The 17,676-nt window shown below is 41.5% G+C and overlaps 1 protein-coding gene across 1 annotated transcript; it reads right to left on the bottom strand.

The window, feature by feature from the left end:
• Window positions 1-8,897: 8,897 nt before the first annotated feature.
• LOC107388123 (zinc finger protein 664-like) lies at window positions 8,898-17,152 on the bottom strand. Its single transcript, XM_015963512.3, has 3 exons — window positions 17,072-17,152; window positions 16,808-16,970; window positions 8,898-10,602 (listed from the first exon to the last, which is right to left on the bottom strand). The coding sequence occupies exons 2-3, from the start codon at window positions 16,818-16,820 to the stop codon at window positions 9,284-9,286; spliced, it is 1,332 nt and encodes a 443-aa protein (XP_015818998.2). The 5' UTR covers window positions 16,821-16,970; window positions 17,072-17,152; the 3' UTR covers window positions 8,898-9,283.
• Window positions 17,153-17,676: the final 524 nt, after the last annotated feature.

The following is a 17,676-nucleotide window of genomic DNA, read 5'->3' as shown; positions in this document are numbered from 1 at the left end:
GCGTTTGTACCTCTCTAACTCCAGGACACTTTCCATTAGCATGGTGTTATCTTTTTTATTGACTGATACCTCTCGCTCCATGGTTTGTAGCCGCGTTTTACAGTCTTTGATCTCCGCTGCGTTGAACTCCACTGCTTTAGCCATGCTAGCTAGCATATTGGAGTTGTGACTAATTTGCATGCCGAGGCCCTCCACTTTATCTGTGAGCTTTTTTATCGCTTCAAGGATGGCCTTCGTACCTTCATCTGTAGTCTGGTCCTTCATTTTGGAGGTTGTTTTGTTCTTTGCCGGAGAGAAAGGGTCTTTCCTTTTGAGGCTCTCAGCCGAAGTTTCCATCTTTGCTGCGTAGTTGTGGTGGGTAGCGGCCGTGTCACGGTTTGAAGACGGTTCCATGGCTTAACTCTTTCTTAAAAGTGAATTTCACAATGATATGAAGCTTGAAATATCTGATGAATATAGCTGGATGGTCAGGTTGTTGAATAACTGGGACAAATAGATCGCGTTCAGAATTTGTGATGCACCCGCTCCGCCATTTTGCCCCGGAACAAAAAAGCTAGATAAATGTCTGCGTTATATTTAAACATAAAATGTCAGGAGAAATTTAAAGGGGAAAATGTTTATTCAATTAAATTCAATTCAAGTTTATTTATATAGCGCTAAATTACGACAAGGGTCGTCTCAATGCACTTTATATAATAAATATTCCAATATAGGTCAATTCATTAAGCCAATCAGAAAAAAGTTTCCTATATAAGGAACCCAGCAAATTGCATCAAGTCCCTGGGCTTGTTCGAGATGAGCCAGTTCTGCGCAGATTCGATCACCGGTGATAGGCACGCAGTACATGCCGGTTAGATTTGTGTCGGAATTAACACCAACCAGGGGCCTCATTTATCAAGCTTGCTTATGTAAACAGACAGGGAGGAACACTCTCCCTTCCTCTACTGAATCTGACCCACACATTGCTGCACTGGTGCAGTCTGAATCTCCTCTCTCTCAGAGCAGCTTATGTCCCCAGGTACCTCAACCACGGGGCAGACTTGCTCTCCAGGGGCGGACCTCTGTCAATGGAATGGAGGCTCCACCCTGAAGTGGTGTCCCAGATTTGGCTGAGGTTTCGGCAGGACAGTAGTGGATCTGTTTGCGTCAAGCACAAACACACACTGTCCCCTATTTTTTCCCCTGACGGACCAGACTGCTCCAATGGGATCGGATGCTCTGGCACACCCTTGGCCCAACGTTCTCCTAGACGCTTTTCCGCCAGTGAAACTTATCCTCGCAGTACTGGAGAGAGTGCGCAAGTCGAGCACGTCTCTGATTTTGGTGGCCCCTCAGTGGCCCACAAAGTCTTGATACCCGGAGATCATCAGTCTGACGATAGCCCCCCCCCCCCCCCCCCCCCCCATGGAAGCTCCCCATCAGACAGGACCTTCTGTCACAGGCACAAGGGGAAGTGCTGCTCCCTCGCCCACATCTGTGGAAGCTGCAGGCCTACCTACTGAAAGGTCCAACTTGTTAGCTAAAGGTCTTCCACGGCTGTGGTGAATACGATTCAAAGCTCAAGAGCATGCTCTACAAGGGGTTTATATGCCTATAAGTGGAAGGCTTTTGAAGTTTGGTGTCTAAGCAGGTCAGTAGTTCCCTCACAGAGCCCCATTGTGGACATTCTGTCGTTTCTACAGGATCTGCTGGACAAGGGCTTGTCATTCTCCACTTTAAAGGTCTACCTGGCAGCCATTTCAGCTTGCTATGAATCTTTTAATGGAGTTTCTCCTGGCGCTCACCCTTTAACCATTCGGTTCATGAAAGGGGTTCACAGACTGAGACCTGTTATTTGATCGTCTGTCCCTTCTTGGGACCTCGCTTTGGTGCTGTAGACCCTGAGTGGTCCCCCATTTGAGCCTATTGAATCGATCAGTATGAAGCTTCTGTCTTATAAGACAGCTCTGCTCTTAGCCCTTGTATCGGCTAAAAGGGTGGGAGACCTCCAGGCTCTTTCAGTTCACCCTTCCTGTCTGAAAATGTCATCAGTTGGAGCTAGGGTCACTCTGCATCCGAATGCTGTGTATTTGCCTAAAGTCTTCCTGCTCAACTACGGTTCCATGACCACGGAGCTTTTGGGCTTCAGTGGTCCTCCTTTTGCCTCTGAGGAGCAGAGGAGGCCGCATTGTCTGTGCCCGGTTCGTGCTCTGCAGTCTTATATAGATCGCACTCAGAGTATCAGAAAAACAGACCAACTGTTTGTGTGTTTTGCCAAACCCTCCATGGGTAAAGCTTTGTCAAAGCAAAGACTTTCTCATTGTATTGTGGAGCCCATTTCCCTGTGTTACAGCATCACTGGCTCTCAGCTGCCCCTAGGGGTCAGGGCACACTCTACTAAAGGTGTGGCTGCTTCTTGGGTGCTGTTAAAGGGTGTTTCAGTTGGTGACATTTGCTCAGCTGCAAGCTGGGCTACACCCTTTTTGAGGTTTTACCGCTTGGATGTTCTGGCCCCTTCGGTGGCCCATGCAGTTCTCTCTGCTGGATCTGACTTGCCATCTTAGGTTGCAATCTCAGGCCAGGTTTGATAGCTGCTCATGAGGCGTTTCAATAAGTCCCATAGTACCTTCGTTGTACCGAGTGAATCGACTGAAAGGGAACGTTAGGTTATGCATATAACCACTGTTCCCTGAAGGAGAGGAATGAGGTACAATGCAGGGCTGCCCCATTTCACTGCCTAGCTCGGTGAAGAGCGGCTTTCGAACTGAGTAATGACAGTGACGGGGTGCTTATAAGTGTAGGGTGGGGCCTCCACGCAGCGTCACTTTCATTTGCCCTACAGGCGTGATTAAATGTGTCTTCAGCCAGGCCACACGAGGGCGTGATGTCCCATAGTACCTTCGTTGTACCTCATTATATAATATAATATATATTATTATTCAACAATTACCAAAAATTGCCAGGGGAAATGTGATTATATTCAATTTTTGTGATTTGTCCCACCATACGCCGTTCAAATTGACTTACGGCGCTGGGATGTTTGGAACTATTGAGAACTCCATGAACCACGTGATCGCGAGTTCAAAGCTTGTCGCAACTCTTTCTTCCTACAGCTCTGACGCCGACTTGCTCTGACGTCATGCATACGTAGGCAATAGTGATGTGTCGGTTGCGAACGAACCGGCTCTAAGAGCCAGGCTAAGAGGCAGTTGTCTATCAGCAGCAGAAAACAAAAAACAATGATACCATCAAAAATGGTCCTAGTTTAATTTTATCATTAATTGCTTTAAGTTTGCTGCAGGTTCTTCAGTTACTTGTTGAAATGTAATCAAATTACAAAAAGAGAGTGAAAGTAATTCTACAACTGCAGAAAACAGACTGAACTTTAGTTCTGTGATGAGCTGCTTCAGATAAGTTGCTTTCATTTCTTCTACCTTGGTTACAAATGACTTTCTTTATCAAGTTAAAGTATTTAATGTACTTGATGTTATAACAAAACATTTATGAAATTTTAAATAGTTTCCATTAGGCAGTAAAGTTTATTTACATAGCACATCAAACTTAAAACCATTTTTTTAATTGAATGTTTATTTTGGACATGTAGAAAAGTAAAAGAACAACCAGACACATGACAATCAACATATGCAAATGGACAAAATAATAAAATCGAAATCATAACTTTGAATTAAATAATGAATTTACAAATCTGAAAAGGAATGGGATAAAGTAAAAAAGTTTTTGTATCCCACCCCTCCCTGGTAATTCAATATCATTAACTAATTTCTCTTACAATCAATAACATGACTAAATACTATGAACATTACCCTTCATATATCATACAACAATATATCACAACCAAGAATGCTCCACAGTACCAGCTAACCTTTACGACAATGGTAATTAACAGTGTTCACCCTCTCATAATCATGTGTCCTCATTTCTGTAACGCAAAAAAAATGTTTCTCTGTACGGTTTCCTAAACTGTAATATTCGGACATTACCTGAGCACTTAGGAGACCATTAAAAATAAATTGATCATAAAAAATATAAAACCGTTAAAAACACAAAGAATTTCAGCAGAAGTGATTTATATAGAAGGTCTGTAGCTGCTTTTTGTAAATAACCATTTCAAGTATGTGTATTGACACCAAACTTTGTGTTTTGAGTGGCATGCAAGAGACATTGATTAGTCAAACAATACACAAATTCCTCAAGTTGACAGCAAAAGTTAAGTGATCAGTTTGTTGACTGATCAGAGGAACCGTGCTCTCAAGGGCAGTGATTAGGCATTCAATCTTTTCAAAATTAACTGAAGGAAGTTATCTTCTAACCAGTTGGTGACAGCTGATGGACACTTGAGTAGTTATGACAGTTTATAGAAATCAGAATCTTTAAAGGAGCAGTACAAGTGGATGTGATCTGCATACAGATAAGAGATATTATGAAATTAATCCGTTATCCGTCCAAGAGGGTGTATATATAGTGCAAACAGGAGTAGACCCAAAATGGAGCCTTGGGGTACCCCACAGAGCAGATTGGTAGAATCTGACATTTAGACACTGAAACTTTTGTTAATAAGGTATGGTCTGAACCTGTTGAGCACATTTCCACAGATTCCCACTGAGTCACAAACTTTGTTACTGAAGGTGCTGTGATCAGCAGTGCCAAAAGCTGCAGAAAGATCCAACAAAACTAAGGCTTAATTTCCCGGTGTCTGTAGCTGATGTCACAGAAAACTTTAGGCAAATGTTTCTGTTGAATGCTTTTTACAAAAACCGGATGGAAAATTACCCAAATTGTTGTATAGTTACAGAAAAGTTATGAGTGGATCTGTTTTTCTAAAATTTTAGAGAACTGCAGTATATTTGAAAATTAAGAGGTCAGTTTTGGAGGGACATGTTACCGTAATTTCTGGACTATAGAGCCGCACCAACAAAAAAAAAAAAAAGGGTTTCTACACACACACTGCACTAAAATACAAGCCGCGGCGCAGCAGCCAAACGCAGGTCTCCGGTGCACAGTGCACGTATGGCCATAACATAAGATAATTAGACAGAAAGATGCTACACGGAGGTTTTTAGTTGTTGTTTTAATTCAACAAAATGAATTCTAAACATGGGTGAGCACTGACAGCATTCATATTTCTGGATGGTTATAAAATAAAAACAGCGCTGACACGTTATTACCGGTCATTTGCATGTTTAGAAGAAAAGAACAGCGCTGACACAGCATTAATAAGCCCTGGATGATTAGAAAATAAAAACTGCACACAAATCATGCCTGGTTAGTAAATAAAACACACTTGCCTACCAGAAGGTCATTCGCTCTCATCTTCCTCTAGCGCACTAAAGCCATTAAAGTCCTCTTCTTCAGTGTCGGAGTTGAACAGCCTCAGAAGAGCTTCGTCATCATCATCCCTGGGTGAAGCTGGCTTGAATGAGTTCTTCCCGCTGCCGCCTCCAGCGCCGAACCATGGATTCATTCATGCCAAGCTTACGTGCGGCAGCACTGTTTCCCTCCTTTACTGCCAGATCGATGGCCTTCAACTTAAAAGCGGCATCATATGAACTCATACGTGTAGTTACCATGATGAGGGGGTATGGATTTGAAAAAAAAATTCTTCGTCGTGCCGGCTGCTTGCATGTGCAAAAATAAAATGAGAACTTTCTTCGATTTCCACTTTCGACTTCCACTTGTTTTACTTTCTGGCAGGTGAAGGAAAATCTTCAGTAAAGCCGCACCTCATTATAAGCCACATGGTTCAAAGCGTGGGAAAAAAGTAGCGGCTTATAGTCTGGAGAATACGGTAATAAGATCCACAATACAAGGGCCAAGTAGGTCAAAACCCTACCTTTAAGGTGTGTTTCCAGTACTGGAACTTCAGGGTAAATTTGCAGGAACTTCTCTACATGTGCCTGTCACCTCTTGACCGGACCAGCCGAACTGCCGTTTTCAGGAATTATCTGAGTACCTGATATGTAGTTGGAACGGCCCGGTGGAGTAGTGAGTGGAACCTTTGGTTAACTCGTGCTGATTGGTTGTAACTCAGCAGGAAATAACATCAGCTGACACTGTTCAAAACAACAGGCTTTAGTAAAAGAGTTACATGTGAAGCAGAATGGAAGCAAAAAAATTTAAAAAGCATCAATCGCGCAGCTTTAAAATTGCCTACTGATGTCCCAACACCACAAAACATGGGGAACGACGTAAATAGCTGAGCTGCTTATGGTCATCGAACGCCACATTTAAATAACGCAGCTACTCTCTTCCTCTGAATGGAATAAATTATGATATACTTCGACAAATTAAAACTAGTTATGTTATTTTGGTGCAGATCGCTCACTGCCAAAGCAGCCGCAATTCGCTGACGTCTGTACAAAGTCCTGAAAGGGCTGAATTTGAATGGAGACACAACAGCTGAGAGGACCGGAACATCATATCTCTCGTTCAATTTCCCCCTCCCAGAATTTACCCTGAAGTTCTGACAATAGAAACACAGCTTTAGAAGTAGGGACTCTCCAGTCCAATCACATCATTTTCAAATGAACTGAATCAGCTAGAAAAGATCGGATTTAAACCTTATAAAACAACAAAATTATGTTCTTCATTTATCCAAGCCATTGTTATTTTAAAATTGATTTATAATGGCGTAGTTTTTAATTTCAACACGTTCCTTTGCATCAATATTTATTTCTTTGACATCTACATCGTAACATCACATAACTTAAGGCAGGCAGGGATTCGGACACATGCAGCTGTTAGCTAGCAGACTAATGCAGAACTAACCCCTGCTTTGTATTAGCATGTTTCTTACTGTGCATCTGGAAAGTATCCAAAGCGCTTCACTTATTCCACTTTTTTGTTTATGTTACAGCCTCATTCCAAAATGGATTGAATTCATTTTGCCCATAAAATTCAACACACAACACCCCATAATGATATGTGAAAAAAGTGTCGTTGAAGTTGTTGCAAATATATTAAAAATAAAAAAACTTGAGAAATCACATGAACATAAGTATTCACAGCCTTTGACGTGAACCTCAGAACTGACTGGAGGTGCATTCTGTTTCCACTGATCATCCTTGAGGTGTTCCAGCAGATTAATTGGAGTCCACCTGTAGTAAATTAAGCTGATTGGACATGATTTGGAAAGGCACACGCCTGTCTATATAAGGCCCCTGGGCTGACAATGCATGTCAAAGCACAAACCAAGCATGAAGACAAAGTAATTGAGAGTAGACCTCCAAGACAGGACAGTCTTGAGGCACAAAGCTGGGGAAGGTCACACAAACATTTCTGCCGCTTTAAAGGTTCCTTTGAGCACAGTGGCCTCCATCATCCGTAAGTGGAAGAAGTTTGGAACCACCAAGACTCTTCCTAGAGCTGGCCAGCCTTCTAAGCTGAGTGAACGGGGAGAAGGGAGAAGGGAGGTGACCAATATCCCGATGGTCACTTTGTCAACGCTCCAGCGGTCCTCTGTGGAGAGAGGAGACCCTTCCAGAAGGACAACCATCTCTGCAGCAATCCACCAATCAGGCCTGTATGGTAGAGTGGCCAGGTGGAAGCCTCTCCTTAGTAAAAAGGCACATGGCAGCCTGCCTGGAGTTTGCTAAAAGGCACCTTAGGGACTCTCAGACCATGAGAAACAAAATCCTCTGGTCTGATGAGACAAAAATTGAACTCTTAAGAGTGAATGCCAGGCGTTACATATGGAGAAAATCAGGCACCGCTCCTCACCAGGCCAATACCATCACTACAGTGAAGCATGGTGGTGGCAGCATCATGATGTGGGGATGTATTTCAGCAGCAGGAACTGGAAGACTAGTCAGGGTAGAGGGAAAGATGACTGCAGCAATGTACAGAGACATCCTGGATGAAAACCTGCTCCAAAGCGCTCTTGACTTCAGACTGGGGCGACTGTTCACCTTTCAGCAGGGCAATGACCCCAAGCACACAACCAAAATATCGGAGTGGCTACAGAACAACTCAGTGAACGTCCTTGAGTGGCCCAGCCAGAGCCCAGACCTGAATCCCATTGAACATCTCTGGAGAGAACTGAAAACGGCTTTGCACCGACGCTTTCCATCCAACCTGATGGAGCTCGAGAGGTACTGCAAAGAGGAACGGACAAAAGTGCCCAAAGATAGGTGTGGCAAGCTTGTGGTATCATATTCAAAATGACTTGAGGCTGTAATTGCTGCCAAAGATGCATCGACAAAGTACTGAGTAAAGACTGTGAATACTTATGTTCATTTGATTTCTCAAGTCTTATAAATTTACAACAACTTCAAGACTTTTTTCCACATTATCATTATGGGGTGTTATGTGTTGTTGTGTGAATGAGGCTGTAACAAACAAAAAAAGTTGAATAAGTGAAGCACTATGAATATTATCTGGATGCACAGTATAAATGTGATTCCTGAGTGTGATGTTTTTGCAGAGAAGCTAAGGAAAGTACCTAAATACAGAAAGCTAGAAATAAAAACAAAAAACCAAAAGGACAACTTGGATGTTTTTCTTATTTTAATGTCTGGCTTAAGTATTGGCCTGATAACTTCTGATTTGTCAATTTTTGAACTTTTTCTTTGGCCATTTTTAAATTCTGAAACCTTAATTACCAGTTACTTTTATCCATTATTCACAGCCGCTTACGGAAGCGTATACAAGGTCCTGAGTTTTTTCCCCCGCACTGATGGTAATACGCTTCCGTAGCCTCTTATCAGAAAAACAACCAAAATCCACACAGACCCTCGATACCTCCTGTTTTTTAAACCAATGGTATATATATATATATTATAAAAGCAAATGCTACAATTACTCTGACTTTAAAGGGGACATATGACACTTTTCAAGTTATAACAGTTCTATGGTCAACACTAAACTTATGTTTTATTGCATAAAGTCCCTCTCACAAAAAGCAATCTCATCAGCTTTATTCTTGACACTTTCAATACATTCCAGAATGAGCTGTTTCAGGGCTCTGTCACTTTGAAACAAGCTCTTGCTGGACACACTAACCCATCACCTTAATGGGCGATGACCCCACACAAAAAAGGAAATTTACAGCATGTTTTTGTTCCTTCCCTGCTCCACCACACCTGATTTTAAACCAGGACTTCTGAAAAGCTTGAACTACTGAACAGGTGATTTAATCTTTTAATCAAGTATGTTGGAGTGGGAAAACAACTAGATAAGTGGCCCTTCATAACCAGAACTGAGCATCTTGATCTATGGCAAAGGACTGCTACCAGAGGTGAAATCTAGGATGTGAAAATTAAAACGTTACCAGCAGGAACCCTTGCAGTTAAATCTGTGTTTTGTTTCCTGTGTGGACTCTCATGTGTGTGTTTAAACTGACCTTATGCCTGAACCTGTCTCCACAAACATCACACACAAAAGGTTTCAGTCCTGTATGGAGTCTCATGTGAGTGTTTAAATTTCCCTTTTGGCTAAATCCTTTTCCACAAACATCACACACAAAAGGTTTTTGTCCAGTGTGGACACTTATGTGTCTCATTAAGAGTTCCTTGCGGCTAAAATTTTGTCCACAGAACTTACAATCATAAGGTTTCTCACCTGTGTGGACTCTCCTATGCATGTATAAACCTGAACTTTGCCTAAATCCTTTTCCACAGAGCTCACAAACAAAAGGTTTTTCTCCTGTGTGGATACTTATGTGCCTGTTTAAACATGTCCTTTGGCTAAATCTTTGTCCACAGACTTCACAAGAAAAAGGTTTCTGTCCTGCGTGGACATTTATGTGTACGTTTAAATGACTGTTACGGTTATATCTTTTTCCACAGAGCTCACAAACAAAAGGTTTTTCTCCTGTGTGGATCTTTAAGTGCCTGTTTAAACATGTCCTTTCGCTAAATCTTTTTCCACAGAGCTCACACATGAAAGGTTTCTGTTCGGTGTGGACACTCAGGTGAGATGGTTTTTGTTCTATCTGGACTTTCCTGCGCGAGTCTAAAATTTGCTCCACTCCAACACCTTTCTCGTTTTCCCAACATCTTGAAGACCTTGTTGCTGAGAGACTTGTCACTCTCACATGTTTCTGGAGAGACCCTTTGTGGAGAACAGGTTTACCACACTCAGGGCAGCTACATGATTTGGTCACAGACTTAACACCTGACTCAGAAGACTCGCTCTCATTCCATTCTTCACTGTCATCAGTTTCTGGCTCAGAGTCTGACAAGGGTTTCAGCTGACAGTTACAACAACTTTTCCCACTCAGGTCATCTTCATTCAAACCAATTTCAGGCTCTGAAGGGTTGGAATCATCTTCATTAGCATTTAGATCTGAATTCCTGGTACTTTCTGCTCCTCCACAGTTCTTTCCACCACTTTCTGCTTTCATCTGGTCAGGACAGCTGCTAGTTGGAAGATCTCGGTCAGTAGCCTGGTGCTGATCGAACTGTGAAAACAGAACTTTGTCTTCATCCTCCTCACACTGACAAGAAGCTGCAGTGCATGAAATCCTGGTGGCACAAGTTTCCATTATCTCATTAGATGGCTCTTCCCCTTCCTCCTTCACGTTGAGGGTCTCCAGGTCCATCTGGCTCACACCAGGTCTCTGTTCTTCAGGAGCCTCTTCTTTAATCGACATCATCTGCTGAACATCTACAGGGAACACAAACACAGAAACATTACCTTTATGTTTACACCAAGCAGAATCTTCTTTACCTTACTTCTTTCTCTACCTTACCAAAGCAACAAATATAAATGCAACAGCTACAAACCACAACATTTTCAAGTCCCACAATTAACGGCTGTGAGATTTAGGTTTCTTGTTTTGGCCTGGAGACCCTAAAGATGATTCCTTTTCTTCAAGTTAGCTCATGAATGAAAATTCTGAGTTTTTAAATTAGACATTTGGTACACCTAGCCAAACTACAGGTTTCTTAGATTTATTATATTAATTTTTGTGTATTATGTGCCTCTTAAACATTTAATCAGTAACACCAAAAGATGATTGTTGATCTTAGTCATCTGGGAGGGGCTTGGAATAGGTCCACTGCTCCTCCACATCAAGAGGAGCCAGTTGAGGTGGCTCGGGAATCTGGTCAAGATGTCTCCTGGACGCCTCCCTGGTGAGGTTTTCCGGGCATGTCTAACCAGGAGGAGGCCTAAAGGAAGACCCAGGACATGTTGGTGGGACTATGTTTCTCACCTGTCCAGAGAACGCCTTGGGATTCAATCTCACTCCCATACACTGTTGACACCTTTTGTTTCCCAGTTCTTTAAGCTGAGGATGCACCACACTGCAAGATTAGCAACTCTTAAGCTTTCAGTCTGACACCGTGATACAGAAGCTCACAAAAGCTGTCCTTTTCAAAGGTCAGTAGAAAATCACAATGTGCTTTAGCATCTGTCTGTAGATCTGTTATTTTTATAATTAAAAACATGTATAATCTGTAATAAACAAGTTTTTCATAACTGTCAGTCTGTAATTCATTTACTCTTTAATTTTTGAAGTGTTTATTTAGCCCTTTAACTCACAATTATCCCAGTTTTCTCTTCTCAAACTTTCATTTTAAATGGGTTGCAGGCTGAAAGTGGAAATAAATATAAATTATTATAATAACTTGCCATAGCACGTATATATTAGGTTCATATTACCTGCAAATTTTAAAGTCAAAAGATTTCCATTTGTCTTTTATAAAATATTGTCTCAGTCATTGAGGTTCTAGAGTTGTTTTGCTTTTTTGTTTTTTGGACTGGGTGTTTTAACTTAAAATTTTGTTTGCTGCTTCTGTGTATTTTTTTTTTTTTTACAATTTTCTGTAAATTAAATCAGGTATTTGAGTTTTTATTTATAAGTTGATATGGTAAGTTATAGGTATCTTAAAACTTATATTAATAAGTTGACCTCAGTTTACAAACTACAGCTAGTTCATCAGAAGCAGATCTTGTTGACATTAAAACGGTAAGTCTATGGGAAATTGACAGGATTGGGGAAAACGGCTGGAAAGTGGAGTGAAATAAGGAGTTTCCTGGCAAAACTGATATATTTCATAGCTACGTCTCTAATGTTTCTAAAAAAAAATCAAACCGTATGAAAATCGGTTGAAAAATGAGAAAGTTGAGTTGTTTAAATAGTGCATGCACCAATTAACACCAGTGTTAAGAGGAGGGCAGCTGTCCGAAGTAAGATGGCCACCATGTACGGACATCAGGGTCCATTGACGAACAGTGCGGGTGAGGGATCTAGTTAATATATGAGATCTATGGGTGGATATATGGATATATATGTCGATGGGGTGGAACTGCAATTTCTGTCACTTCTGTGTTGGCTTCAAATTCAGACCCGAATTATGGGTGTTGAGCTTTGTTGATTAGTTGTGCTCTTACAGCTGTGACTGATTAATGTGCATGCATAAATAAAAGGGTGTGGTGCTGCTACGGCGACTACCGATCCCCACTGAATAGTGGCTGCATGGCGTTTGTTCGTTCCTCCGTCAAGGGTAACTGGCCGTTGGTTCTCCTGTCTTCAAATGGCTGTGTCAACAGGTTATGGGCCCAGAAAAGAAAGTGGAAACCGATGGCAACGATTGTGTTTCGACGGAGATGAAAAAAAACTTTGAGTTGTGGGAGACGAAGGTTTTGGGTCACCTGCGGCTGCGGGGACTTAAGGAGACAATCCTATACTCAGATGAGCCAGATGAGGGTGAAGAAGATGTTGACGATTCAAAGAACGAGGAGGCATTGGTAGAATTAATCCAGTTTTTGGATGACAAAAGTCTTTCCCTCATAATGCGAGATGCCCCAGATGATGGAAGGAAAGCCCTGCAGATACTGCGTGATTATTATGCGAACAAAGGAAAACCCCGAGTGATCAGCTTGTATACTGAGCTGACGTCACTTAGGAAAGCAAATAATGAGACTGTCACTGATTACATCATCCACGCAGAGACTGCCATAACAGCACTGAGAAATGCAGGAGTGACATTAAGCGACGGGCTGCTGATCGCGATGGTTCTGAAGGGGTTACCAGAAGCGTTAAGCCATTTGCCATTCATATAACTCAAAGTAATGACAAGATAACATTCAGTGCATTTAAAACAAAGTTAAGAAGCTATGAGAGTACTGAAAAATTGAATGCCTCCTGCAATGATGATGCTGTTATGAAAACTGGAGATTCGGGTGTGAGGATGAGAGGAAAAAGAGACTTTACTCAGTTAAGATGCTACACCTGCGGCCAGACGGGGCATAAAGCACGAGAGTGCGGCCCTCAGAAACAGTGGTGCACATTTTGCCAGGGCGCTACTCACAGAGACTCGAACTGCAGACGGAAAAAGAGAGACGATGCAAAACACGCAGCTGATGAATGTCACACATTTGCCTTCAAGATCAGCGACAGCGTAACGAACAGAGTGAAAGAAAGAGGTCTGATGGTCGACACAGAAGCAACTTCCCACATCATCACCGACATCAAGAAGTTTAAAAGGATGACACCTTCCTCTCGGAGAAGCACTTCATGGAGCTGGCTGATGGGAAGCGAACGAGTGGCGTTGCACACAAACGAGGTGAGGCCGTGACGGCAACACTGCAGAAGGCGCTCTACATCCAAACGTTCCCACAGGACATCTTCTCGGTCAAAGCTGCGACCACCAATGGAGCTGAGGTCCACTTCAAGGAGGGAAGCAACCAGCTGATCCACAAGGACGGCACCAGGTTTGACATTAAAGAATATTGGAGACTGTACTATCTGAACACTATAAATAGTGAGTGATTATGATCAAGAATGTCATGGATGTTATGATATTCAAATATGGCATGAGATACTTGGTCATTGCAATTATGATGATGTGTCAAATTATGATGATGTGTCAAAGTTGGAGAACGTAACCAAAGGAATGAAAATCAAAGGTAAAACTGATCAATCTAATCTAAACTGTGAAATCTGTATACAAGGAAAGTTTGTTCAGACTAGAAACAGAGAGCCTGATGTGAGAGCTAAAGAAGCACTGGAGTTGGTGCACACAGACCTAGCTGGCCCTATAAGCCCAGAGGCCAAAGATGGTTTCAGATATGCTTTAGCATTTACAGACGAGTATTCAGGTGCAATGTTTGTTTATTTTCTCAAAGCCAAAAGTGGTACTGTTAAAGCAACAGAAAAGTTTATTGCCAACACTGCTTCTTAAGGGAAAATAAAACAGTTGAGGTCAGACAATGGAAGAGTTTACATACACGGAGTTTCAGTCATTGCTTAGCAAAAATGAAATAAAACATGAAACCTCAGCACCACATTCACCCCATCAAAATGGGATGGCTGAGAGGAGTTGGAGAACTTTATTTGATATGGGGAGATGCATGCTGCTACAGAGTAACCTGCCAAAACAGCTGTGGACATATGCTGTAATGACAGCTGCAGTTATCAGGAACAGATGCTTTAACAAGCGTCTAGGCCAAACCCCATACTACATGCTAACAGGAAGACAACCTGACCTGTCAAAAATGAGAACTTTTGGATCGGTTTGCCATGCATACAAGCATGATGAGAAAAAGTTGGACTCCAGAAGTGAAACTGGAATCTTTGTTGGCTATGATAGAAATAGCCCAGCATATTTGGTTTACTACCCAGAAACAGGAAAGTTAAGCACAGGTTAGTGAAGTTTGTAACCAAGACTGTGGTTGAACATTCAACTCAGACGGACGTGATTTTAACCGAAGATGATGTATTTGGGGAGAAGCTTATCCCTTCCGTATCTAAAGAGCCAATGACTAAACAAGATCCTGAAGTGAAAGTTGAGACAGAGATTGAAGCCTCAGAATCCGAAAACAATGATCAGATCGAAGAAAGTCAAGGTACACGACACGTTGTCCTAAGAGGGAGAGGAAACGTCCAGAGTACCTGAATGACTATGAATGTAGAGTGGAGGAAGATGAGGAATCAATTGATGTGGATTATTGTTACAAAATGCTAAACAATACTCCACAGATATTCAAGGAGGCTATCACTTCATCAAAGTCTGAAATGTGGGTACGGGCAATGCAAGAAGAAGTGAAGTCCTTAGGAGAAAACAATACGTTCACATTAACTACTCTGCCAGAAGGTAAATCCATAGTGGGGGGGTTAGATGGGTTTATGTTATTAAAGAAAATGCAGATTTAACAGAGACATATAAGGCTAGATATGTAGCGAAAGGATATAGTCAAGTAGGAGTAGATTACAAAGAAACATTTTCTCCAACAGCTAATATGACTTCTGTACGCACATTAATGCAGCTTGCAGCACAGAATGACTTGGAGGTGCATCAGATGGATGTAAAACCAGCGTATCTCAATGCTCCCATTGACTGCAAAGTGTACATTGAACAGCCTGAAGCCTTCGAAATCAAGTCGGACGCGGGTTAATAGTTTGTGTGTCGGTTGAACAAATCCTTATATGGTCTAAAGCAGTCTGGGAGGAACTGGAATAAAATGCTGCATGATTGTCTTTGCAAAAGTGGTTTTATACAGAATGAAGCAGATCATTGTGTTTACAGTAAACAAACAGAATATGGAAAAACTCATCTGTTAATCTGGGTTGATGATCTCCTTGTTGCATCAAAGGATTCAAAATCACTTGAAGAAGTCAAAGAAATGTTAACAAAAATGTTTAAGATGAAAGACCTTGGTAAACTAAAAACTTTATTTGGTATTGAGTTTACACAGAAAGGAGAGATAAAGATGAACCAAATGAGATTCATAACAAAAATTTTGGAAAGATTTTGTATGTCTGACTGTAAAGCAAGGTCTACTCCATGTGAACAAATGATGCTTTTTGATGATGAAGGTGAATTTGTTGATGCAAGAAGGTATCATGAAATGGTTGGCAGTTTGATCTACGTAATGACCTGTACAAGGCCTGACATATGTTGGATTGTTAGTAAACTTTCCCAGTATCTGTCTAAACCAAAAGAACAACACTTAACAGCTACAAAACAAGTGTTAAGATATCTAAAAGGGACAATAAATCAAGAACTGTGTTATAAAAAAAGTGAAGACAAGCTTGAAATTTTAGCTTATAGTGATGCAGATTGGGCTTCAGATCACTACAGGCTACTGTTTTTAGCTTAAACAAAAATGGCTATTATCTCCTAGAAAACCAAGAAACAGCAAAGTGTTGCGTTATCAACGTGTGAAGTAGAATATATAGCTCTAGCTGCCACAGTACAGGAGAGTTTATATCTTTTGCAACTGCTAAAAGGGTTGACTGATGAGTGTTATGTGCCTGTAAAAATCTTTGGAGATAATCAAGGTGCTATCGCTTTGTCTAAGAATCCAGTCTGTTGTCAGAGATGTAAACACATAGACATAAAGTATCCCTTTATTAGATCTATGCTGAATGATGGAAAGATAACCATTGAGTATTGTCCAACCACAGACATGGTTGCAGATGTTTTAAAGTCTGTAACAAAGGTCAAGATGGATAGATTCAAAAAATGTTTGTTTGGAATGGAAATTGATTTTGTCATAATGGATAAGTTCACAGTATAAGAGCAAGTGGGGGTGTTGAGTTTTGTTGATTAGTGTTGCTCAGTGACTGATTAATGTGCATGCATAAATAAAAGGGCGTGGTGGTGCTGCTGCGGCGACTTCCGGTCACCGGTCCCCACTGAATAGTGCCTGCATGGTGTTTGTTCGTTCCTCCGTCAAGGGTAACTGGCCGTCGGTTCTCCTGTCTTCAAATGGCTGCGTCAACAACGGGGGCTTAGGTTGGGCACACACTTTTTACGCTAAGCTACAGACACATGATGGAGGATGAAGCTAAATCAATCACCAACCTGAAAACTATCACAAACTTCATCACATTTGATTGGGAAAATAAAAATACACAAACCCAGTTTGTCCATCACATATATCGCGGGGACTTGAAACAGCAGTTCAACCTTCTCCTCTGTTGCTCCTTTTCCGTTAAACGTGAAAGCTCCTGTTCAGTCTGCGGCTGATCTTTCAGTCTCCCAGATGTCTCCCTCTGCTGCATCCAGTCGCTGTTTGACCTGCTGACTCCACGTTTTTAATATTCACCATTAACATTTACTGTGGTGTTAGAAGTGGGCATAACAAGATTCAATTAGTTTCACCGCGACTTCTTTCAACTCACCTTGATAAAAGAAAACAGTGAAACGTGCAGGCACATACCGGAAGTTCCGTCTTTTTATTTCTTCCGTGACGGAACACGCGCCATGGGCGTAATTTGGATCGTATGCCGTCCAAGGAAGATCCTGCCTTTCTCGCCTCTGATTGGCTAGAAGGGCTCTAAACGTCTTCCCTCGTGCTGCCTGTCCTGCCACCAGCAGAAAGCTATTTTTGAGTTTGTGAACTTAGCGCTATAATAACCATTCTGTCATGTTTTGCTAAATATTATTTTATAAAGAACTGAAAAATATGAATTTTTAATAAATCTTGTTGAATTTATCAAACTGACTTACTTTACATCTGTTGGCTCTGAACCATTTGAGTACATAGACTAAACATATGTGCTTTACTTGGGTATGAAATATAAAAAACTGCCCTATTCTGCCAAGCAGAATCATAATCAGCTTTTAATTACATTTTGATTAAATGATATACATTTAATCTGATGATGAGAGGTGTGCTCTAACGTGTAATCAGCCATAACCTATTAAAGTGAAGACACAGGATAGCCTATTAATAAAGTAATAACATAACCCCAATAGAGCCAACAGATAAAAAGTCAGTCTACAA

This window comes from Nothobranchius furzeri, chromosome 16 (assembly GCF_043380555.1).
Source record: "Nothobranchius furzeri strain GRZ-AD chromosome 16, NfurGRZ-RIMD1, whole genome shotgun sequence".
Classification (NCBI taxonomy): domain Eukaryota; kingdom Metazoa; phylum Chordata; class Actinopteri; order Cyprinodontiformes; family Nothobranchiidae; genus Nothobranchius; species Nothobranchius furzeri.
The sequence above is the reverse complement of the archived record's forward strand: the minus strand, read 5'-3'. Positions and strand labels throughout refer to the sequence as shown.